Raw genomic sequence first — 27,346 nt, forward strand, 5'->3', positions numbered from 1 at the left:
GTCACCACCATCTTTGAGAAGGGCATGCAAGTGATTGGCTTGCTTTGGGGGGCGTCACAGGGGGTATAAAAGGGCGTGCACGCCAACCGCCATGTTACTCATGCTGATCTCAGAATAGGGAGAGCAGCTGCTGCTGATTCTGTAGGGAGAGCGTTAGGCAGGGAAGAAGACACCAAAAACTGCTTCTGCTGCTAGCGATTTTGCCTGTACAACACACCAGTCACTGTGTGTGCAATGCAAGTGGAGGCTATATTTTGCTGGATCAGCTGTGTTGGTTGTTAGGCTGCCTTATCAGGCTTCCTGATAGCTGCATTGCTGTTTTCCCACTGCTCTGCAAACTGCTTTCTTAAAAGCAATCCAAATTTTTTTTTTTGTCCTGGTGAGGTACTGAGCATGCATTTTTTCACACCATACAGCGGTGTACGCTCCTCACACAGTACCGTGTAACGGCTGTTATCACGGCCACAGTGAAGCTATCTGTGTGTGACTCTTAAGGATAAGTCGAGGACATGTTCCGTTCTTACAGACCTCCACCTTCTAGTTTTGTCTGGTTTTCAACAGTTAAGTATATTTGCTGTTTGATCACATTCAAAACTATAGAGAGACAGCGTGTGTCAGTCCGTATACTTAAAAAACACGGAGCTTGACAATTTTACGGACACTGGACAGTGGTGTACGTGCACGCTCCTCTCTCAGTACCATGTAACGCCTGTTATCACGGCCACAGTGAAGCTATCTGTGTGTGACTCTGTAAGGATAAGTCGAGGACCTGTTCCGTTCTTACAGACCTCCACCTTCTAGTTTTGTCTGGTTTTCAAACAGTTAAGTATATTTGCTGTTTGATCACATTCAAAACTATAGAGAGACAGCGTGTGTCAGTCCGTATACTTAAAAAACACGGAGCTTGACAATTTTACGGACACCGGACAGCAGTGTACGTGCACGCTCCTCTTTCAGTACCATGTAATGGCTGTTATCACGGCCACAGTGAAGCTATCTGTGTGTGACTCTGTAAGGATAAGTTGAGGACTTGTTCCATTCTTACAGACCTACACTCTAGGGAGATTCCTATTCTGCCCAATTCTATATACACCTTGTAGTTTGTCATACACTAGCCAATTTCTGCCTGTGACATAGCGGTGTGATATTCACTGGGCCTCACACAATCCAACAGTGTCCACAAGTGTGTTCAGAAATTCTACATCTCCCCTGTCCTATAGTGACATTGTTCACACCTAAGACATTGAGCCTGTGACATAGCGGTGTGATATTCACTGGGCCTCACACAATCCAACAGTGTCCACAAGTGTGTTCAGAAATTCTACATCTCCCCGTCCTATAGTGACATTTTTCCCTGTGACATTGAGCCTGTGACATAGCGGTGTGATATTCACTGGGCCTCACACAATCCAACAGTGTCCACAAGTGTGTTCAGAAATTCTACATCTCCCCTGTCCTATAGTGACATTTTTCACACCTGCGACATTGAGCCTGTGACATAGCGGTGTGATATTCACTGGGCCTCACACAATCCAACAGTGTCCACAAGTGTGTTCAGAAATTCTACATCTCCCCTGTCCTATAGTGACATTTTTCACACCTGCGACATTGAGCCTGTGACATAGCGGTGTGATATTCACTGGGCCTCACACAATCCAACAGTGTCCACAAGTGTGTTCAGAAATTCTACATCTCCCCTGTCCTATAGTGACATTTTTCACACCTACGACATTGAGCCTGTGACATAGCTGTGTGATATTCACTGGGCCTCACACAATCCAACAGTGTCCACAAGTGTGTTCAGAAATTCTACATCTCCCCTGTCCTATAGTGACATTTTTCACACCTGCGACATTGAGACTGTGACATAGCGGTGTGATATTCACTGGGCCTCACACAATCCAACAGTGTCCACAAGTGTGTTCAGAAATTCTACATCTCCCCTGTCCTATAGTGACATTTTTCACACCTGCGACATTGAGACTGTGACATAGCGGTGTGATATTCACTGGGCCTCACACAATCCAACAGTGTCCACAAGTGTGTTCAGAAATTCTACATCTCCCCTGTCCTATATACACCTTGTACCTTGTTTTACATTACTATATAGTTTGTGGGATTTTGTGTACATTTTTACCAAAAAGGAGGAAGGCTGGTGGAAGAGGCCGTGGAATTGGGCGGGGGTTGCCAGCTGGTAATGATGGTGTTGGTGGTGGATCTGATGGTAGTGGCAAAAGCAAAATAGGACCGAATGCAGGAGGTGTTGAGCCTGCGTCATCGTCTGGCTCCTCAAGGCCTTGAAGGCTTAGTTTTCGAGGAGATGGCAAACCGCTTTTAAAGCCAGAGCTTCAGGAAAAAGTTTTGGCTTACATTGCTGACTCAGTCTCCATCTCTATCGCCTCCTCTTCTGAAGTTGTAAAAAATAAAAGCACTGAGTCGTCATTGGAGGCTCATGTTCATGAACCACACCTTTCCTTGTGTCCTTCACCCCAACCAAGATTGAAGGATGACGCAGGCAATACAACTGATTACTCAATGGAGCTGTTTTCACATACCATGCCTGGGTTATCAAGTGAAATGGTGAATTACCCAGGCCAAGATGAATCTGACATGGAGTGCACTGATGCACAGCCACTGATAGATGATTCTGCTGGTACATTCACTCAGAGCACTATATTGTCCTCGCAGTGTAATGAGCCAGATTCTGACCCTGATGAGACTCATGTGCCCCTTCCCACATACTATACCACCATACACGGTGACACAGAGGAAGGTGCACATGACATTGAAGAGGAGGTGATGGATGACCCAGTTGTTGACCCAGATTGGCATCCTTTGGGGGAAGAGGGTGCTGCTTCCAATAGCTCAGATGAGGAGGAGGAGCATCCACAGCAGACATCGACATCGCAACAGCTGTTATCTGGCATGCCCGGAGCACTCCAAAGACAGGTTCCAAAAATCAAAAGAGTTGCTGGACATCTTGTCCAGACGGTCAAAATAGCACAGCGTGCTAGGCCGCAAAATGTCTTCCGAAGTAGGAAGAGTGCAGTGTGGCACTTTTTTGAACAAAATCCCCATGATCAGGCCAAGGTTATCTGTAAGAAGTGCGCAAAGACCTTTAGCCGAGGGAAAAATCTGAAAAATTTGAATACCAGTTGCATGCTTAGACATTTAAACAGCATGCACTTGCAAGCGTGGACACAAAACCAAACCTCAAGTACCACATTTGCAACTGATCACAAAGAAGGTAGTCAGCAACGCTACATTGTTTCCCCCACTGTAAGCCCACCGGTTAGCGCAGCAGCAAATGTTGAGGTGTCGTTGCAAGGCCAAAGCAGTCAGGGAATCTCACTGTTATATCAATGAAAGACTGAATATAGGCCATCAGAAAGAACACCAACTCCATCACCATCATCAACCCTCTCTCAGTCCGCCCTGTCCACCGCTAGTTCCACCATATGCAGCTCTCAAGTCCAGCTCACCCTCCCAGAGACTATGAGTAGGTCAAGAAAATACTCAGTCTCTCATCCGCGCACACTGGGTCTGAACACCCACATTGCCAAACTAATCTCGTTAGAGATGATGCCCTATCGGTTGGTGGAAAGCGCAGCTTTCCGCGAACTCATGGCCTATGCAGTACCACGCTATGAACTACCCAGTCGCCACTTCTTCTCTCGCAAAGCCATCCCAGCCCTCCACCATCATGTGAAAGACCGCATTGTCCATGCACTCAAGCAGTCAGTGAGTGGAAAGGTGCACCTCACAACAGATGCATGGTCCAGTCGGCATGGCCAGGGCCGTTACGTGTCCATCACTGCGCACTGGGTTAATGTGGTGGATGCAGGGTCCACAGGGGACAGCGGTGGTGGGACAGTGCTGCCTAGCCCATGGTATAGGAAACAGTTGGCAGTAGGTGTTCGACCCTCCTCCTCCAGAAGCAAAAGCTCGTCCACAGAGCACAGTCGTATGAGCACTCCATCTGCAGCTGCCACTGTTGCACACGAGGTGTCCCCCTATCGAGCAGCTAGTGGAAAGTGTCAGCAGGCTGTGTTGCAGATGATGTGTTTGGGCGACAGACACACCGCGGAGGTGCTGGCCGAGTACTTTCAGTGACAAACTGAGTCATGGCTGGGCAGTATTCATCTTGAGGCAGGCAAGGTAGTTAGTGATAACGGCCGTAATTTTGTGGCAGCCATAGCCCTTTCAAAACTCAGCCACATACCTTGCTTGGCTCACACCTTGAACCTGGTGGTGCAGTGCTTCCTCAACAATTATCCGGAGTTAACAGCCCTGCTCCAGAAGGTGCAAAGACTGTGCGCGCACATCCGCCGGTCGCCTGTACACTCCATTCGTATGCAGAAGCTGCAGCGATTGCTCCACCTTCCCAACCACCGCCTCATTATCGACATTGCAACAAGGTGGAACTCAACCCTGCACATGGTTGAGCGGCTGTTTCAAACAGAGGCAGGCCATAATGCATTTGTGGGTGGATACACGGCCAGGCACTTTGAGAGCAGACATGGAGTTGACAGGTGTGCAGTGGTCGAAGCTGAAAGACCTCTGTAAAGTCCTTCAGTGTTTTGAGGAATGCACACGGCTAGTAAGCGCAGACGACGCCATCCTAAGCATGAGCATCCCACTTATGCATCTGCTCATGCAAACTTTGACGCACCTTAAAGAGCAGGCGTCCGCAGCCAATGTTGACGAGGAAGAAGAGGAGGAGGGAATCCTTGATGACATTCAGCCATTGTCTACTCAGGGACCTCTCCTGGATGAGGTGGAGGAAGAAGAGGAGGATGATGGGGATGATTACTTAGGGGAGGAGGATGCATCTTGTGGGGCCAGTGAAAATGTTGGCAAGGCAAAGTCTGGTACAGGGTTTGTGCATGACTGGAGGGATGTGGATTTCCCAGAAAGTGCTCCTCCAACCAGCACTCGCAGTGCATCATTGACACCGGGAACATTGGCTCACATGTCAGATTATGCCTTGCAGATCCTAAAAAGGGATCCCCGCATTGCCAAAATGATGAACGATGACGACTACTGGTTGGCCAGCATCCTGGATCCACGCTATAAAGGCAAATTACAAAACATCAAGCCACAGGAGAACCTTGACCTAATATTGGCTAATAAACAAGCAACTCTGGTAAACCGGTTGGTTGAGGCATTCCCAGCATACAGCAGCGGTGATGGTTCTCACACGAGCTGTATGGGCCAGGGGCAGCTTGGCAGAGGTGTTCGTGGTGCACACAGCAGAAGTGGCGTTGGAGACAGGGGTTTCATGACAATGTTGTGGACTGATTTTTCAAGTACCGCTCACACAACTGGTAATACTGCATCGATGGAAAGTGACAGGAGACAGCAGTTGTCAACTATGGTTACAAACTACTTTTCCTCCCATATCGATGTTCTCCTGCACAGGTCATTCCCCTTTGACTATTGGGCTGCTAAATTGGACACCTGGCCTGAATTGGCACAATATGCCTTACAGGAGCTCGCTTGCCCAGCTGCAAGTGTGCTATCGGAAAGAGTCTTCAGTGCAGCTGGATCAATCCTGACAGAAAAAAGGACGCATCTGTCAACCCAAAATGTGGATGATCTAACCTTCATTAAAATGAACCATGCATGGGTTTCCAAGGATTTTGTCCCACCTTCCCTTGATGACACATAGGTTGCCAGAAAAATGGCTTGCTTTGGTCCTCCTCCTATTCCGCGAACTTGACCTATTTTGCCTTTTGCAGCAGCTGAATGTCCCACATCAACATATGCCACTTTGTAAACCGCCCTAACTGGGCTGCCCCCCTATGGCTGGGGTCACCACCTAGCGCATGAAACTGTGCGAGTGCCGTTGCCCTGGACACAGGTGGGTAGGCCGACTCTTGGGCGCGGGCACTGGCACAGGGTCCCTCATAGTGCAATCAAGTGTCTCTGACGGTGGTGGTGCACACCCGCCGTCAGACACACCGCCGTACTATGAGGGGCCCAGTGCCAGTACCGACGCCCACGAGTGTGCCCCCCTTGCTTGGGCAGGGCCCCAGCATTTGCAATGTTTACCTCTCCCTGCTCCTCTGCTGTGTAGCCTGGGCTGTCAAATCCTACACTGGGAGTGCCACTACAAATTGATTGAACTGAAAGATGATGGTTAAGATGTAGCTATGCCCTGCCTGTCCTGCTGGCCGGGCTCTAGCTCCAGATGATCAATGGCTTCCATTTCTTGTGGACGTCGACTCACAATGACATGCAGTGGTGGTTTATCATCAGCATTCACAGTTTTCCTACTCACAAACGTGTGACATTCCGGCGCACATTTTAAAATGTACCCTCTCATGCCAATCAAATAGAATCGCCTACGGCCTGTGGCTTCTGTCTTTTTCACTCCAAAGTTACATGACAGATCATGATAGCCAGTGAGCACCATGTTTACATCGCTCCCTATGATAAAAATTTGATTGAGATGAGTAACAGTGATGGAATCAATGGAAGTGCGATACAGCAAGACTTTATTCGCAAAAAAATGTTTTCACTGTCTCAACACACAAATTAATTGAGGGTCAGCATCGCCTATGAGAATTGTGACGGAAGTTTTTCCCATGAATAGTAATTCCTAGATTTCTGCAATCACTAGCCTTTATGTCAGTAATTGTATGCATCTCATTTCCTATTGCGGAGAGGCTGGACTGTATTACTGAGACAGAAATATATATGAAGATTTAAAAATAAGACCAAAAGTATATAGTTGTGTACGCCTCAAATGCATTTCCTTTTTTCCACTTTTTAGATTGCTGTGTGATCCATACTGAGAACATGGAGATTTTACATGTTTAAACTATGCTATATATACCTGCTATCCAGTGATAAAGTACCCTTTCTCAACTTTGTACAATCTGGTCAAATCCATACTGGGCCTGAGAACATGTGAGTCTGCCTCCTGATCTATAGACATATATTTTTAATATGTAAACTAGGCTACATATATACGTGCTATCCGGTGAAACTGTACCCTTTATCAACTTTCTACAATGTTGTTGAATCCATACTGGGCCTGAGAACGGCTGCCGAGCTGTTAAGCAAGCTACAGCACCTTTGGTTTGGACACGTAATTTTTTCAGGAATGACAGTTAGGCCTAACTCCGGAATTGTGGTTGACCTGAACTTACTGGGAAATCATCGTTCGTGGGGAATAATCTGAATCCCAGATCCCCATCACTAACGGAGTTCAGCAGGTTATCTGCACCTGTAAGCGACAAAAGCTGGTCCTTTCAGTGAAGCGTGCATGCAGCCCTGGAAATGTACGGAAATGCGAAACCTGTTATTGCTCGATCTCACGTGCCAGAGCCTCGCTTATCCCTCTAGTAAGCTTGATGCGTACAGCGGGGGCATGCCGGAGACTCGGTTGTTAACGGAATAAAGCTGAGAAATCGCTAGCACAACTACAAACACACATACCACACCACACACAGAATCGACAAAGCTTTCAAAGTGTACATCTTTTCTTTAGGTGGCATGGTTGTGGTTTCCCGGGTGGAGTCCAGTTAAGCCACAGGCTCCACTCCTGGTGGTGCCCTTTTGGACATTCCTTTAAGGTTCAGCTTTGCAATCATACTGCCCCCGGAAACTAAAAACTTTGCCTTCATGGACGCTGTTTGGAGGTTCGTGGGAGTAACGCCGCCCAATCAGCAGTCGGCATATGGGTCGCCCTCCCAGGGCTGTGGGGTACTCGTACCGGGCCGGTGTCAGTGGGATGTGTCACAGCAGCGTTGACCCGGACGGTGGCCCTGGGCGCCCATGTAAATGGCGTGGTAAAATGGTAAAGAGTTTATATAGATAGTTTGACGCCACCTGTGGTGTTCGGCAACATAGATGTTAGGCCGACGCTGCATGCAGATCCTCTGGGACTGATGGTGTTGTGCAGCAAAGATGGTGAAGCTCCCCACAGGTGGAGCTGGAGTCCCAGGGAAATGTAGATGTAGTGATGGGGGAAAAGCACAGGCGGTGTAGGTGCTGGTACCCTGATGTAGCGGTGCTGGAATAACTGTAGGACACCAGAGGGTGCAGTTCCAAAGCTTTACTCACAGTCTGCAGGTTACTCAGATGCCTGCCTCCGTGCTGTGTCCTCCGGGTCAGGACCTCAGCCAACCTCCGGGACCAAAATGGAAAGCTCCCTTCCAACACTCCGCCAACATGTACCTTCCTGAACGTCTCCTTTCTAGCACTTGTATGGCAGACAGCTGTAGCCTTTTCCTTCTGGCTCCCACACGTCGATGCTGGGGCCACCGAGCCTTAGTTGGGTACAGAGCATTTATAGCTGCTACTTCCCCCGTCAGCGTCCCTACAAACTCGGAGACCGGAATCGGGACCATGCGCTCCAGCTAGGAGTGAGCCTTAACTCTGCTCATCCTCCAGCTCCCCTTCTCATGTCCACACACTTCCCCTTCCCTGCACAGAGTGCCCTAACTTACCTCCTCCCGACCACAGAGAGCAGCTCCTCAGCAGTCAGGTTCAGAGGTCTCCCTGCTAGCCTGGAGTGGGAAATGTGTTGTGTGTTGGTTTCACTGCTAGAGAGATCCTTCGTTGCTCCCAAGCTTGACAACACACTCCCTAGGAGGAAGGTAATGCCACAGTGGCGACCGTACTCTTAGGGACGCCACAAGTGCACTAAGGCCCAGCCACTGCTGGATGATGCTGCTGGTACATTGACCCAGACCACTACATTCCCCTCGCACTCTACACTGCCAGAATCTGACCCAGAGGAAACTCAGGTTCCCCTTCCCACATACTATACCACCTTACACGGTGACAAAGAGGAAGGTGCAGATGAAAGTGCAGGTTCCTTGAGCAGGAGGGGGGGCATACTCATGGGCGATGGCACTGGCACAGGGCACCGCATAATATGCAAAAGTGTCTCTGCCGGTGGGAGGGCCTAAATAGCCAAGTGCAGTGAGATGGAAGATGGGGACGACAAGGAGTTCAGAGTAGTGCAGGGATTCCCTAGCAAGGAGACTTATGTAATTGTTTTCAATGTTGGGACAGCAATTTTTGGGGAGCACTATACTCTGGTGAATGATATATGGGGCCCACCATACACTGGAGCATTCCAAAGGTGGACATCAGACACTGGAGCAGCATTTACAGGGCCCATTATACACTAGAGCAGTAGAAATGGGGCCCATTATATATGGAGCATTATTTGGGCCCATAAGACAGTGGAGCTTCATCCATTGGGACCAACATATACTATAGCATTATGTGGAGCTCATCATATACGGTTTGAAACATTATATGGGATCAATGATTCCACATGGAGAAATATATGGGACTCATTACTCTGTAAAGCGCACTAAGCACTGGCCATAATACTGTATGGAGTTATATACTGTCCGTGTTTGGAGGTATTGGAGAATTTAAAATGGATATCAGTCATGAGATGTAAGAAGTGAAGTATTTTTCATTGTACTATACTGCTATTTCTCTGCCGTATCGGAGCATCATGAGTTGTGGTATGTGTTAAAGGGGCGCTCTTTGGCCCTGGGCCCACGAAAACCTGGAGCCAGCCCTACTCCCCCACAACTGTAGCCAAATAACCCCCTTTTTTCAGTGCGTAACTAGTATTATGAAGTAAATTAAGGTTGACAAGCTTAAGTAATAAGAATTGATGCTTTTGGCATTGAAATGGGCACTGTAGGTGTGTTTCCTGTCCTCCTCTCACTGCCGACTTTAATTCCCCATTGACTTACATTGGGTTTCGTGTTTCGGTCGGACCACCGACTTTTCCCTATAGTCGGCCGATTTTGCTCGACCCGACTTTTGGAAAAGTCGGGTTTCATGAAACGAAACTCGACCCTAAAAAAACAAAAGTCGCTCAACTCTAGTCGCATGGATTTATGTCTTTTTACATCAATTAAGGAATTTGCTTTCAAGACCTGGTGGGGGCATCACAACACATTAGGAAACCCCAATCAGAGGACTATAAAACATCCGGACTCCTTATCTATGTACTGGTCCAATATTTATGTTTCTCCCTCTCCCATATTGATAGTTCTGCTTCACGTCACTTTTCTTATCCATTGCATTTTTTCTGTGTTGTCTTGTGCATAAATATGTGACTTCAGATGTTGTATTAGTCTAGCCTGAAGAAGAGACCTGAGTAGTCTCGAAAGCTTGCAATGTGTTACCATCTTTTCAGTTAGCCATTAAAAGGTATCAACCACTGAGGACTCTCAATTCTGAACATTGTCGATAGGCAAATTGTGGAAATCTTGTAAGGGCTTGGGATGGTTAAATATAACAATTATTTACATTTTTGTATGACCCAACAGGAAACCTCACTAACATGTCCTAAACCTTAACATTTATTATGGATTAAAATAGTGAGGTAAAACACATGAAACTTTCTGTCTATATATTGCCTAAAAAAAAACCTCTAATATAATGTAGAGGCGATTGCCAAATATCACTTAGTGACACCCTGGAGTATTAACATTATAGGGTAAACAGGACAGTTTTTCCTAGAGCACATTTCACCGCAGATTTGGAGTCATCAGGGGATGAGACTATAGCTGGAAACAAGTACAGTATTAAAATTGCTTAGGCAATATAAGGACAGAATGTTTCATGTTTAGTTTTACCCCACTATTTTAATCCATAGTAAAAGTTAAGGTTTAGGACTTGTTAGTGAGGGTTTCTGTTGGGTCATCCAAAATTGCAAATGAGAATGAAAGTTGATCATGCATCACATAATACTGCAAATGCTTTCCAGGCAGTCCTGAGCCAGGCAGTTTCTATCTTGTATCACTTATATTACTTGTGTCAGCAATCCTGAGTTAGTGCCTTCAGTGCTGTTGATTGACAGTTCCATCTTGGATAGAAAGAAATGGCCTCTCAAACTCAATATCGATAATTTTTCTTTCCCCTGACATAATTTTTTGGACAAGAGTTGGGAAGCTTAAAAACACATTGGATAGCCAGCCAGGAAGATGTTTAATGGTCCATAATTCATTTCCTCTACTTAATCTACAAAAATACATTCAGTTAATGAAAGTAATTTCCTTTCATTTTTCTAAGTATGAGTCACAAAGCCAAAATGTCCGACTATTAAACAAACTGGTTGTTTTGCGTCATATCAGTGATTTAAGTATATAGTAAACAGCTGGGTGAATATCCACCTGGTGCATAATGCATATGGCTATATCATGGATCTGTTTTGTATGGAGCCATACTAGGGCTGCCATGATAGTCTGTGAGTTCCATGCTGTAAGACTGTAGACAAAAAAATATGCTTTACAGTAAGACAAAGGATTTTATGTTGTTTGTTAGTTACTAAGCTACATCAAAACTTTAATGAGTCAAGAAATGAACATCAATGGTTTCTGCGAAGAGCTTTAACCCCGTCATGATGTATATTTGCATTAAAGGTCGTGTCCTTGCCTTTGACTTAGACTCTTACGCTGATTCCACATCTTTCCCCGGGCTTGATGGCTGATTCATCCACCAGCAGATTTTAACCTGTTGAATCCTGCTGTCAATCACTAACAGTGGGATCTAACACGCACCAGCCGGAAGCACGTCACAAATCCTGCCTATCAGTGCCCCTGTCACGTGATCGCGGGGCGATGATGGGTTGTCATTGTACCGAGCTGCTGCTCCTTAACATCCTGTCACTTTACAGAAAAATTATGTCCCAGTCCCAATGTTCTATCATGTGTTGGGTGGATCACACTCACTTTGTAGGCTGCAAACCTTCACCATCTCCAGCCTCCATCTTCAGGAGATGTATGTATGTAGAGAAAGGGACACTCAGTTCATTTCAACAACCAAAAGTTTACTGTACAATTCAAGTTCAACGGATTGCAACACGCAGTATTGGGCAGATTACTTTCCTTTTCTAGTTTCCTTAACACAGTACGCCCTCGGCATCGCTATCCATTCCTTCACCCCCTTTAGTGTGTTTCTCACAGTATTTTGTTAGGAAAATTGCATTTTTTGTGTCTGCTTTTCACACAGTGATATTAGACAAAACAAGAAGTGGATTTAAAAGTAATGTAAAGTGAAAACTTCAGCTTTTTGTACCTTACATTTCTAGCTTTGACTAAGAAGATCTGCATCAAGAACTGTTTATTTTTTCCCAAAAAATGTTGACTGTGTGAAGCTACCCTTTATCTGCTATCAATAAAAGAACTATGTTTATAATGATTTCTAACAAGCATGAAAAAACTGTTGATGTGATTATCTATTTGGTATTGTACTATTAATATTGTCACCTTTTTGTAAACTTTGGTTATTCTTTATGTCTCTTCAGAACTTAAGACGGAAATATGATAGCTACTGGTGGAGTTATAACAGGACTGGCAGCATTAAAGAGGCAAGATTCGGCCAGATCACAGCATCTTTTATCTCGGCCTACTTCGCCACCTCCAGAGAAGAAGCCTGTAAGACGTCGCCCAAGAGCTGATGTAGTAATTGTGAGGGGGAAAATTCGTCTGTACTCTCCATCTGGTTTCTTTCTTATGTTGGGAGTTTTAATATCTGTAGCAGGAATAGCAATGGCTGTGCTTGGCTACTGGCCTCAAAAGGAGACATTTTTAACACCAGAGCTCACATTAGAAGTTAATAAAACACAAATACTTAAGGAAAATGGGTTGATGGTAAGATTTTTTGAACAGCATCTGCATTCAGAGAAAATGAAAATGCTGGGCCCCTTTACTATGGGGATTGGTATATTTATATTTATTTGTGCAAATGCTATCCTACATGAAAATCGAGACAAAGAGACTAAAGTAATTCATATGAGAGATATATATTCAACTGTCATAGATATTCACAGCATGAGGATTAAAGAACAAAAGCATTTCAATGGGGCTTACTCGGGCTTGTTTGGAGAAACAGAGTACCGACATTCTGACAACCCGTGTGCATCCAAACTGGCAGCCAACACAATTGCATCTTTTCCTGGAAGCTATAGAAGTTGCAGTTCTATTGAGGATGAAGATAGCAGCCCAAGAGAGAGTAAAAGCTTTACAAATCTTCTGCCTCCACTTCTTATGGAACGCTCAGGCTCTGTGTTTGGTCTTCATGGCCATTCCAACAGATTCGGAGAAGACAAAAGCCTTAGCTCCAAAAAATGTGAAACAAAATCTATAGTCTCATCATCCATTAATGCTTTTACACTGCCTGTTATAAAATTGAACAACTGTGTCATTGATGAACCAGATAATAATATAACTGAAGACTTAGAAATCAATAGTAGCAGACCTAGAAATGTATCATTGGACTCATTGGCTATTCCATTGCCAGATGATGGAAATCAACCCTATAAATCCACTAATTCTCCTTTATCACGAAGTTACTCTATTATGGAACCAATAAGGTGTGATTCCTTAGCTCCAACAGCTAATAATGTAAAACTTTTATCTCCAGGAGCAGCTAGAAAGCAATTTGGATCTAACACATCTTTACATATTTTATCATCACATTCCAAATCTTTAGACTTAGATAGGGGTCATTCTACACTGAATGTTCAAGCAGAACAAAGAAAACACCCAAGTTGGCCTAGACTTGACCGTAGTAACAGCAAGGGGTACATGAAACTTGAGAATAAAGAGGACCCTATGGATAGGTTGATTGTACCCCAAGGACCACCAACAAAAAAGGACTACACCAACAAGGAGAAACTTCTTATGATCTCAAGATCACACAATAATTTGAGTTTTGAACATGATGAGTTCTTGAGTAATAATCTTAAAAGAGGTACATCAGAAACCAGATTTTGAATTTTAACCATGTACTTTTTTTTCCTGTATAAAATGAAATTTGGAAAACTTTTTACAGACGTTAAGATATTTTAATTTCTTTTTTGTTGTTGTCAGATTGAGGACAACATTTTTCTTTGAAGTATCTTAGACATCATTATTATTACTTTTAATTGTCTCATGTTATCATTTATTTGTATATAAATAAATCTCTGCTAATCTCTGGGAATATCAATATAATAATACAGTGCCCTCTGAAATAAAATCTTCTGCCTGATAGAACATTGAGTATGAAGAGATACAAGGTGTGTGTTCAGTGTTACAGGTGCTGAGGCAACCATACAACTTCCTGAGAGTTTAGTGCCCAGATAATACTGATTAGGATAACTCATGGTCAAGACTGTCTGATCAATCATATCTACCAGTGTACATCCTGTGATTCCTCATGCCCAGTGAAAGATTGGGTATATTAATTGAATTGGAGGGACACTTTGAAAGTCCATATATTATACATGGATGTGCATTATTACACTGTCACATTATAATTAGCTCCCATGTAGAATGTTTACAAAACTATGGAGTAGAACATGGGTGCATCAAGACAAACAAAATTTTAATACATAAAACTTTATATACCTTTTCTTATGCTGAGAGCCTCCATTTCTTCTCATTTTAACAAATGGAAGCCACTGACAGTAGTCAATAACATTTCATGGGCCTTAGATGCATGCATTAAAAAGTTTGCACTTTAACTTTTCCCCAAGTAGTCCTCAGTAATTGATCTTTCTATTGAGGCACATATATATCTATACAGAGATAGTATTTTAAGATATTTTCCACTGATAGTTTGCCGGAATAACAATAAATATGGGGATGAGGTCAATAGAAATACCTACAATAAACTCTGGACCTATGTTTGTGAATATTACCAAATCCTTTTATATGGATGTTTCTATTATCCAATTATATAAAGTGTTCTTTTATATCATTATTCATACATACAAGCCTTTCTATTGGCGTAGATGTATATATTTTTTCTACAGATATCTTTTACCATATAAATCAATAAAGTGAGTAAGTTCAAGTAGTTTGGGTAAGCCAAAGAAATGTTCCCATGGAATCTTATTAATGTCATCTTATCTTACTGTACATGGACAAATGTCTTACCAAAGGCACACAGTAAGCAGGTACACAATTTATTGATTAATGTCTAAAATGTCTGAGTACTTTTTATGGCTGCTATGTATTCAGGTCCATGTATCCAAATATAGAAATTACAAAATGCAGTCTTTTGGTTACATTTCAGAAAGGAGGACTCATTTTTAAAGATTTCTGGGGGAGTTTTTGCCTTTTTTAACCAAATTTGATATGAAATAATAATTTCATGATGATATATTTCATTTTTGTATTTTAAACATATATTGACACATGCTGCTGATATTGTTCCATGTAAAGAATGTTTAGCTTTCGATAAAATGCAAGAAAGAAATATTTAAAATGTATCTACTGGACAAAACAAAGACTATAGTATTGTTAAATATCAATTATATTTATTTAAAATCCATTTAACATGGCATTATTATATTTACATATTAAGGAAATTTTTTCCTAAAAAAATATAATCATAAATAATCATGACGAAAAATTCTTGCAATCATGACTATCCATAGCAGCTTACATCAAACAAGAAAGAAGAACAATTTTAAAATATTTTTTAATTAAATATGCCCCTTTTATAAAAGTTTATATTTGGGGGACTGACGATCTGTATTTGTAAAGAAAATTACATTTCAAATCATGTCATCAGGAATTATTCTTATTTGTATGAATGTAGTGTACAAAATACAATGATCACATAATAATTCATGATTGTCAGGTACAACCTTATCAACTATGAAAATCTAATCCATAACATTTTCTTCTTTCTGAATATCCCAACATAATAGGTAGACTAATTTAAATACTTTAAATGTAAGATATAGCTACAATTTAAGATATCAATTTTTGATATCTAAATGTTAAAAAGTAAAAGTATATAAAAAAACTGAAAGTTTTGGTAAAATCTTATCTCTCAAAATTCAAAAGCAGGAAAAAAAAGTCCCTAAAAATGGTGTAAGCAAAAAATAAATATACTTTCTTATCATAGAAAAATGCAAAAATATTATTTGGATGGCCTAACAAAAATACCTCTACTAAAAAAGTTTAAGTCTAAGGCTGGAGTCAGACACAACGTATAAAAATACGGACCGTATTTTACGGTAGTAATGCGTAGAAATGTTACCTGAACAGTGATCCGAATGTCATCCATTGTAAAGGCATGGCTGCGTTTTTTACGCTTGTAAGCATCCGTATGACATCCATATTGCATTCGTATGCCAAGATTTTCTCACCACCTTGCAAAATGGACATATATTGAGACACATATATATATTTCATAGAGTTCTACATAGCAGAATAACAGCTAAATCAATTGCCGGCTTCTGTAAAATCAATACAAAACCCGACATGAAATTACACTTGGTTTACTTACAGTAAATCATTTCATATCATTTATTTTTTTATATGTCTTTGACTAATAATTAGATTATGGTATGTCTGTAAAATTTGGGACATCTAGGTGTTACATTAAGGGGTTAATTCATTGAAAAAAATGTGTGGTCTCCAGCGGTAATTTCGCAACCAGAGAGGGAAAGCCAGTGAATGAGGGCAGATATTTACAGCCTTGAGAGGGATCATTGTTTTTGGCCCCCCTTGGCTACAAAAATCTGCCTCCAGACACCCCAGAAAAGGCGCATCTATAAGATATGCCTTTTCTGACACTTAGCCTCTCTATTCCCATTGCCCTGTAGCGGTGGCTAATGGGTTAATAATAATAATGGGTTAATGTCACCTTGCTATTGGAAGGTGACATTAAGCCGAGTTAATAATGGAGAGGTGTCAATAAGACACCTATCCATTATTAACCCTAGAATAGGAAAGGGTTAAAAAAACACACACTTTAATTAAAAATTCTTTTAATTAAATAAACACACCAAGTTTTTGACCAAATTTATTCATCTGCTAATCCAAAAATAAAACCATGGAACTGTAAAAAAAACTAAAATAAAAAAGCAACAATATACATACCTGTCCGCTGATCAGTCATGTCCCCCGTTGCAATCCATCAGAACAGGTTAACTGGTTTACAACGGGGAGCGGTGCTAATGCGACCGGCCCCACTGTAAACCACTGCTGAATGAATTAGTTCATCTCTGCACAGCCTTCCCGGCTGACCAGTGGTCGTCATTGAGGCTGCACAGAGTCCCCTTGCTGACCTGAGGTGAACTGATGAGCATGGGAAAAAGTTCAGAAACTTTCCCATGCTCATTAGTTCATCTCCGGTCAGCCGAGGAGGTTGTATACATAGCAGCTGCAGCTTAGGTTACAAAGACCCCAAATATTACCTCAATGCCTAGAGTTCAGCTTGGTGTAAGATTCTCCTGATGGCATCCTAGTTGTAAGTGATGAGCCGTGCACCATTGAATACTTTTTTGGCAAGCTAACAGTAAATGAGGCTATAATGTAATGAGAGACTACCAGTGCAATATTAGTGACAACATGCTTTGAGCATTTAGTAAAAAAGGATAGATGTTTACATGGTAAAATTGTATTAAAGCATGTTTAGAAATCTTCTTGTTTTCCCCCAAACTATATTCAACCCCAAAACATTTGAACACTAGAACTAACTGTATAGTGTTCACTGAGTCATTTATTATATAATTATATTAGTTGTGTGGTAATGTAATTATGTGCAAGTTAACCTAGCTCAACTTGTCTACTATGTTTCAACTATCCTAAAAAAAAGTCCTTTGAGTATAGGCCAGTGGATTTTTGACATTTTATGTTTCAACTATCCATTTTCACTATCATTAACTATTACTTTAAAATATAATAAATTCTGAAAACAACTTTTCTATGTACTGGAAGTAAATTAGAGCATTTTCCAAGCTTTTTATAATTTCACTTTATCAATAAATGCCTCAATAGCCAGAGTATATAGCTATTGGACAGTTTATTCATCATCAGTCCTGATGTTTTTTGTAATTTTTATACAGTTTAATGTTTCATATTGTTTTATCCATTTAACCTGATCCTGATGGTCAAACATACACGCAGGACAATCTTTGTGATGATTTATAAACGGGTTACATCTAGATTGTGATTTTTCTCTAAGTATACATAAGGATTCATTCATCATACAGTACATCAGTGGATATTTTCACAGATTCAGAAATATTTGGACAGTGCCACATTTATATAATTTAGCTTCTGTACAGAAACTCCTCAAAAAATGTGTTATTGAACTGTGGACTTAAGCTTTAATTCAAGGAGTTTATCAGAAATATTGTATAAACCAAGTAAGAATTACAGATAATCTTTACATAGTCCCACATTTTTGTAAGCAAAAAAAATTGGACAGGTGACATATATTTCAAGGTTCAGTGTGGCCTAACTTATTATTTCTGGCCTAACTTATTATTTCACGACAAGGTAAGTATATAAAATGAGGTTGATATCCATTGGTAAATTTGCATTATGTAACTCTTTGAGAAACCTCTCAACATGAAGACCAATGATTTGTCAATGCAAGCGTTGCAGGCCATCATTTGGCCATCATCAATGAAAAGAAAAAAAAATAAGTGTGGTGCCAAATCAACCCTCAAAAAGAAGAGCACAGCTTTATTAAAGGTCACATTCAAGAATTGCTTTGATGAATGTAAATCTAGGTTTATTTCAAGTTGTAAACTAATCATAACTTTCAAAAACAGGCTAGAAAACATCTGAAAACATCTGAAATGACTGCCCCACAGAGTTTATTGAATCTTCGGAAATTTCAAAATTTGATTAGAGCAGATTTGCTCAATTCAGAGGGGAAATTTGATTTGCATCGAATACATTTTGTGCAAATTAAATCTTTCTTCAAGAGGTTAAATAAAAATAATAAACTCATACTATTACACCTCTTTCCATACTTCTCTCACCCTCACTCCTCACCTAGTCCTCTCCATGTGCTCCTCTTATTCCTTCTTTTGCCTCCAGTTCTTACAACTTACACTGCCATTGTTGGATAGGCTGTCACATGGAGCATAATGCATGTCAATAATATGTGCTGTGCTCCACATGGTCACTTCAGATACACATTACGTAATAGCTGTTTCTACCCTCACTAAATGTTCTGAAGGGAAAAGAATAAAAAGAGTGGTGGGGGCAAGAGTGGTATGATAAACCAAGGAAAAGTTTATTGCAGTTTATTGTTTTTTATCACCTTTCTGGTCCTCAGAATTCGGTTAGTTGACATTTTTCTGTATTTGTACAATGCAAATCACTCAAGGTTCAAATTCACTAGAATCAATAAATTTCTGGAAACTCTAAGCAAATTTAATTTCTTTAAAATCAAATCATTTATCTCTTCTGCCCACTTCTTTGACAATTATCACCAATATTAAAGGAGTTTTCCACTACTAATTTTGTTCTCACTCTTCCTAACTAGCACTTTTCTAATACACTTTAATTACCTGCCATGCTCCTGTAAGCTCATCCCTCTTTGTGTCATATATCATTGTGTTTTGATACTGGCTCTGCTACTTCCAATCTTGGGACTGGAATCGGACAGACAGAGCAGGGCACATCATGGTGGGGGTAGCCTACATCTCGGTGAGTGACAGCAGTCTGAGCACGCATGCTCAGATCACATTTCACTCTCCTCTTTTATGCTGCTTTGAAGTTCTGTCCATTCAGCTGACAAGCGCTGCAATGTGATGATCATTAGAAAGTATATCACAGTGTCATGATCCAGTCCAGAGTTTGTTTTCTGCTGTCTGCTCTTTGGTCTGGTCATGTGGGGGCTAATCCCCTCTGCCTCGTTCTGGAGCTGGTGGGGCTATTTCAGTCCTCTGCAGCCTGCGGGCCAGTGTCAGCTATAGTTCATGCTTCCTGGCTAGAACCTCTGACCCTATACTGGTGATCTTTCACCCTCTGACTTCTCGACTTGTGTATGACTTGGCCTGATCTCTGGACTCTGCCTCTTGTTTTCCATCTCTGATACCTTACTCTCTGACTGGTTTTGACCCTGGCTTGTACCCTGATAATGGCTTCTGTCTTACGTTTCTGATACCACGTTTCAGGTAGGTCCTGACTTCTCACTCGTCCTTGACTACGCACTTGCTTTCTCCCTTTGTACTTCTGCTCCTGACAGTTGCTGGCTTCGGCTAGTTTGACTACTCTTTCATCACTTGTGACACCTGTGCTGTTGCTCTGTGATACTATGCTGTGTGTGTGTGTGTGTGTGTGTGTGTGTGAAACTTCTTTCCCTCACCCTCACCCCCTGGGGAAGGTTGTGCTTTATCACACTGCAGCAGCACGTTACACACAGGGCTTGCCAGCTGACACTTCAAAGCAAGCATTCAGGTGGAGGAGAGTGAAGCTTTATGTGAGCTCATGTCATGCATGGTGCAGACTGACTCTGCTGATGCTTTGAAGTGCCATGCCTTCTGCTGACAAGCCCTGTAATATACTTTCCAATGATCAGCACATCACAGAGTTTGTCAGCACAATGAATGGCACTTCAAAGCAGCATCCCAGCAGATAGGAGTGAAGTCTGAACTAAGCATACGTGCTCAGACTGCTGACACTCATCAAGACATAGCCCCAAATCCACCAGTGAATTGCCCTGCCATTTTCATCTGATTCCAGTACTCAGAAGTAGCCCAGTGAGATTCAAAACAGAAAGATATTTGACCCACAGAGAAATGAGCTTACAGGAGCAGGGCAAGTGAGAATGCAGGATGTAAGTCATGTACTGTAACAGCTATTACTCATGTACACCCAAGACAGCTAAAGGTACTTGAAAGGCCAGTTGCCACTTAAATGGAACCTGTCATGTAAATTAATGCCATTAACATGCAAATATGGGGTTCTACTGCAGGTTAAGAGCTCACTGACATCGTGCTGGGAGCAAATTAATGTTATCCCTCCCCCGCAGCCTCTCTCTTTCAGTCACATGGATGCTGTCAGCACGGTTTCAGTCACTGCTCTGTTTATAGAGAGCGCCGGATGTAAACTAGCCCCCTGCACTAACTGACAGCAGTCTCAGCATTAGAGCCAGTTGTCAGTTAGTGTTGGGGGCGTGTTTATAGCCACCACTCTCTATACACAGTGTGATGACTGAAGTGGTGCCGGCAACACCCCTGTGACTGAAAGAGCGAGGCTGCTTGGGGGAACAATATTAATTTCCTGCCGGCAGTGGGGCTCACAGTGCCAGCACTACACGGTGTCAGAACGCTATTAACCTGCAGATTAGCCCTATTTATACAGGTTAAAACAGATATTTTACATGACAGGCTCCCGTTAAGTAAAGGTACAGCTTGCCTATGTTTCACAGTTCTAAATGGCTACATAAACAGTTTGGAGGTGTAACATGCTAACAGATTCCCTTTCGGAGCACTATAGAATAATAAAGCACTTACAGATTCCCTTTAAAGTCTGGACTTTAATCAAATTTAGAAGACACTGTGTCAAATTCAATGTTGTGATGTACAGAAGCTAAATAATGAAAATACTAACGATGCATAATTTTACACCATGTTGTTAATCTCTGATTGTATATGCTGTATTTTCACATGTCTGTAAAAAAAAATGATGATTTAATGTACTCTTTTATAAGGCCCCAATATTGAATATTCTGGAAAACTTGCACATTTTTATTAGTTCATTATTTTATATGTTTTATATGTTCTTCCTCTCTTATATATCTGCAATTTTTTTGAGTTGGTATGTTCATGTGATGTAATTTTGCAGTCTGTCTATGTGAGGTTTAATATATACTAATAGTGCCTCTATTTTATACAGGGTTTACATCTGCATTTACAGCCTTTAAATCCTAAAAATACAGTTTATTGATGAATTGTTAACAGCAATCATTCCAAGTATTCAACAAATTAAAAAAAATTGCCTATATGTTGTTCTTGACCAAATGTTGTCTTGTGTCACTAAATTTACTTTTAGGTTGGATGATAAAAAATTGTGCAATTTCACTATATTATCTATTGACCAAATTGCTATATTTTCATTCTCCATTCTTGTAGGTTTATCGAATGGATTCTTGCAGGCTCATATAATTGAAATATGACTAAAGTGCCCATTACAATCTTTTGGCTCTAACACAAATTTATTGTTTTGACATATTTACTAGATTTATCATGCTGAGTTGACTAACTGTATGATGATCCAGTCCTACACACAGTCACTGACAGATAATATGTGATCTGAAACGTTCATTACACTAGTCAACAGCAAAATTGGTTCAGACATAAAAACAGTTCCACTTAACTAATTTTGGGGTGCTGAAAATGAAAATGATGCTTAAATTTTAAAATTGGCTCTAGTTTTTATGATACAAGGGTGCATCGATATTTCTCACAGCCTTTGATACAAGGCTAGGCAAGGAACACATCATCAGCCTTGCATCATCAGTTTGGCACCATCCAACTGACTAATGGATTGCTTCATCAATATTGCATCATCTCAAAATGACGAATGAATTGAGTCATCAGTATTTCATCATCTATAAATGACCAATGATAGATGCCAAAGAAAGTAAGTTGATGCAATACTAACTAAACTTGTATCACACAACTTCATAAAAGGTGCATGTTCTCAATCTATCAGTCACACAGCAATTTCAGCGGTCAACTGATATCATCGTTCAGCTATTCAGGGATCCCTCAGACTTGCATTAATAAAGCAGATAATTTCTGCTATATCTGTGGTGAGGTGACTTTTGAGTCACAAAAGCTAAACTTGACTCATATGGTTAAGAAAGCCTACAACCTATATTTCGGCTGCAAAATAGGAGACCAGGACAAGAGGTGGGCTCCACATACATGCTGTAATCGATGTTGATCACACCTCACACAGTGGTTGAATGGGAAAAGACAATCAATGCCTTTTGCAGTGCCAATGGTATGGACAGAGCCAACTGACCATACTACCAATTGTTACTTCTGCATGGTGCCTCCAATTGGGAAATGAATTTCTAAGAAAAAGAAGTGGACTATACAGTACCCATATATTCTGTCAGCAATATGCCCAGTAGCTCATTCAGAGCAATTCACAAAGTACTGTTGCTTCCTATGTGAATGGGACAGTTGAGCAAGACAAGAACACTACAAGGAAAGAGACTGGCCCCTCAAGAAATGCACTGCAGCCGGGGACTAAAAAGGTTCTTCATTCAGCACTTGTCAAACCACAGAAAATTCTGTTACCTCCATTGCATATCAAGTTGGGTCTCATGAAGAACTTTGTAAAGGCAATGAACAAAAATGCAGAAACAGTCAAGTACAGTATCTGTATATTTACAAGGTTGAGTGAAGCAACGATAAAGGAAGGAGTCTTCATTGGTCCTCAGATTCGTGTGCTTCTGCAAGATGAGGAGTTTCACCGTTTACTTTGTAAGGGGGACAATGAGACCGCGGTACCTGTGTGCCGGGTCCGGAAATGTAAAGGCTGCATCCCCTGTTCCCCAGGGGAAGCATGAGTGTGCTGGACCCTCCTCCGGACAGAAGGGGGTGGGGGAGGCAGGGTCCCCGCCATCTGCAGAGGGACTGCTGCACTGAGGGTAGCCATGTGGCCAGCAGCAGGCAGGCAGAGGAGTACTCCATCCTGGGAGCATCAGCAGTGTGCAGCCTAGTGTCCACCATCTCCCGCTGCCAGCAGTGGAGACCAGAGGGGGAGAGGAATGTACAGTGTGTGCCCAGTGACTACAGAGAGAGATGCAGTATGCCCGGTGACTACAAAGAGATGGAGATGTACAGTGTGAGCCTAGTGACTACCAGAGAACAAGACGCTGTACGGTCCATGTCCATGAGTACAGCGCATGTGCCACATAAGAGTGACCGGGAATGGGACAGACACTTGTGCCCTGACCTTGTCAGCGAATATTTGCCAAGACACTTGCGCCTTGACTTCACCATTGTATATTTGCAGAGCCACTTTGGGCTCATACAGGACTGTGGCCTGTACCCTTGTCACCCACTGCAGTGTATGGACTAGGCTCAGCGGAAGGTACTGGAGACTGACCGCTGCTGAAGGAAGATGGGGCATTGTGTCCCACAGGACTTTCCTGGAAAAGGCACCGTGCCAACCATTGCCAGCGCTATTTACCCAGCAGGAGTAACAGTTTGAGGAACTCCTGACACAAGTGCTTCACAAGAACTGCCATTACTTGATACTTCATTCTTTACCTCAGAATATCCTTTGCTTATTGTCCTGTTTAATCTCTTGTTCAACCCTTTACCTTTCTGCGTGGAGAATTCCCCTTTTATTAAACTTGTTAACCCTTGCTCCGCCTCCTGTCCGTCACTGCATCCCGCAACCTGCTCACAACTGCATGGCAAGGAAAAGGCTGCATGGGTAGCATTCCAGTTAATGGTAACAAATTTCCTTGGAAACACCAAGTCAGACAACTATAAAAAGCTGGTGGAAAATCTTCTTCAGGTGTATCATAATCTTGGCTGCAATATGTCATTAAAGATTCATCTCTTGCATTCTCATGTAGACTTCTTTGCACCAAACTGCCGAGCAGTGTGTGAAGAGCAAGGTGAGCGATTTCACCAGGACATTGGGACTATGAAAAAAAGATATCAGGGTAATTGGAACCCTTCTATGCTTGGAGACTACTGTTGGACAATCATCAGAGACAATCCAATGCTTGAATACAAAAGACAATTAAAAAGGTGCAGAGTATCCAGTGACAAATTACATACTTTGTACTGTGCAATAATGTTAACAGTTAATATTGTTCAAAGAGCTTAGACATGTGAATTAATTAATTATATAGTAGATTTAAATACACTTAAAATTCCTCTGAATAAATCTAAAAAAATTTGTTTGACAATACGTGTGAAATTTTATATTTGTAAACGTAATAACTACATGTTATAATTATTTATAAATTTACATAACAGTAAAACGCAAACTCTTCGATTTCCTGGAAACTAGAGCCAAATAACAGTTTTCCTTATGATATTTGAATTCAGCACATCAAAATCATTGAGAAATGGCTAATTTGATTTCTGAACCAGACAACTTTTGAAATTTTGTTGCCTAGTGATTAGCTGCCCTTGTTTTTAAATCCACTGCCCACATAAGGTTTGTGCTTGTGCATTACTGTCTAAAATGAAACCCTTAGTGAGGAATTAAGAGATACCAATTTGTTATTGGTATGAATGACATTGCAATGACTATGCTGAGCAACAATAAAAAAAAATCCACCAAAGCAGCTTTTCCACAAGTATCTGCCTTCAGTCAACATCTGTCACACTCTGTAGTGTCATAAAAAAGCATCGATACGTTAGAAAATAATCTGATTTGTGCTTTTTGGTTGCTCAAACTCTGTGATGTAAGAACAGGTTAAAGGATGTTGTATACATTAGAATGACATAGGTTGATAGTTGAAGAATTGATGAATGAGCGATTGTCTGCTGAATGATCGTCTCACAGACGCAGCCACACATATTTCAGTCCATATTGGCTATTATAGTTGATAATAAAACTGTAGCAGAATTATTTTGTCCTCATATTGATATCTTCTAGGATGTGCTCTTTTGCAAGTATCCATACCTCAGTATAGTGCCTTTCCATTTTACTAATCGCAGCAGAATCATAAGTCACTGGGGTGACTATGAAAATAATAAAGCAAGATCGGCAGGTATATTATTAGAAAAGTAAAGACATAGGAAGTAGAGGAAGAAGAGTGTAAAGAACAAATTGCTAAAGGCCAAAATACAACACTCTGAAATCTCTTTAACGCCTATATTTAAGGGGAACCTGTCAGAAACTTTTACTTCCTAACCCATCCTTCTGTAGCTCTTTAAGTCATGAGTTAAGTGATCTTTTATGACCCCAAAGAGTTACTCCAGCAGCAAAAAAATTGTGTTTTGACGTTGTGTCTGGAAGTGCATTGGGGCGAGACCATGCACTTACAGATCCCTTCCTTGGATGATTGACAGGTTTTTTGCTCTGATACATGGCCACTGACCTGTCAGTCAGCCAGGGAAGGGTGCAGCTATGTAGGAAATACAGAAATACAGTGTTAGGCTGAGAAGCTAAAAGTGCATAGTCACACCCACATGCACTTCTAGACACAAGTTCAAAATGTGATTTGACTTGTTTATCTTTTAAAGGGCTACGGAATCATATTAATGGTTTCAGGAGGTAAAGGTTTCTGTTTGATGAGCAGCAAAAGAGGTAAGGGTATTTCTAAGACAATAAAAAAGCCATCACCTTCTTGACACAGACAGAACTGTTTCATTGTGAACTTAAATAGCTGATTATGTCAACTTCCTGTCCACTTTTCTACACAAGAAGAAAATAGAATATGGGCTTCAATGGAGTCACAAATAGATTGTTTAAAACACAACTTTATTTATTGTAAACCAGTCATTTTATTGGATTAACCAATAAAAGTTAAAAGCAATGCTTTATTCGAGTGCTGCATAAATTAACCAAACCTTTGACTGAATAGTTGCTGCTTTAGAGGCTCAAAGTTGCAATGGATATGTAATTTTTACATTTTGCTTTAAAGGGAATCTGTCAGTAGGATCAACCTTTCATAGACGTCTATATGGACATGTAGGCCATAGGAATCTGAATAAAATGATAATTTTATGTCTGTTAACCGATATTTTATTCCAGAGAAATCCATGTTTTTGTTATGTGTGAAAGAGATGTTAAAGACTTTAGGCTGGATATGAAAATCTGCTTCGATAGCTTATTTTAGGTAAAAGGGGACTTATCAGTGTGAGACATGTAACTAACCCAGAAAAGTAGAACTGAACTTTGTCTCCTTACAAACACATTAGCAGCTGCAGGTCTCACAGCTCTGCTGCAATATAATAGTATTACAACACTCAGAGAGACCTGCAGATGAGTCAGGTATAATCACACACAGCTCTGCAGTGAGATCAGGAGAGCAGAGAGCAGCAATTACACAAGGATTTCAATGGAACAAGTTATTGGATTACATATATCAATGTAAAATTTTATTCTGGTTCCTATGACCTACATGCCCATATAGATGGATTAGGAAGGTTGATCTCACTGACATATTCCCTTTTCTTCCTATTAAGTAGATACTATTGCTTTACTTTTGGTAGTGTTTTGAACAAAAGGCATTCAAAATTAGGGGTCTTTTACACTGCTATATTTATTTTCTTTTTTTTTTTTGGTATCCAGTCAAGTTTAAAAAAGAATTAAAAAAAGAATAATAGTAACCATTAGAGTTGAGCGAAACAGGTTGGTCAGATTCAAAAGTCGCCGACTTTCGCCAAAGTCGAGTTTCATGAAACGAAACCCGACCACAGCGTGAAGTTGGCCATGCGGTTGGAGACCCAAGCGTCAAAGTCGGGTTTCGCTGAATGCTTGCACGTGACTTTTTTCAGCCAATGAGAGAAGCGTAGCATAGCTTAGCGGGAGCATAGCTGGAGTGGGAGTGGGAGGGAGAGAGAGAGAGAGAGAGAGAGGGAGAGGGAGAGGGAGAGAGAGAAGAGAGAGAGAGAAGGGAG

General features: G+C 41.5%; 1 protein-coding gene across 1 annotated transcript in view; it reads left to right on the forward strand.

Annotated features, from left to right (window-relative positions):
• Positions 1–21,752, forward strand: part of TMEM200A (transmembrane protein 200A) — a 225,075-nt gene extending 203,323 nt beyond the window's left edge. The window contains exon 3 of the mRNA XM_073575798.1: positions 12,296–21,752. Coding sequence (XP_073431899.1) covers positions 12,312–13,766 — 1,455 coding nt within the window. The 5' untranslated portion in view covers positions 12,296–12,311 and the 3' untranslated portion in view covers positions 13,767–21,752. The remainder of the gene's footprint in view (positions 1–12,295) is intronic.
• Positions 21,753–27,346: the final 5,594 nt, after the last annotated feature.

Source organism: Dendrobates tinctorius, unplaced genomic scaffold (genome assembly GCF_039654945.1).
Source record: "Dendrobates tinctorius isolate UK_male_01 unplaced genomic scaffold, ASM3965494v1 ptg000046l, whole genome shotgun sequence".
Taxonomy (NCBI): Eukaryota; Metazoa; Chordata; class Amphibia; order Anura; family Dendrobatidae; genus Dendrobates; species Dendrobates tinctorius.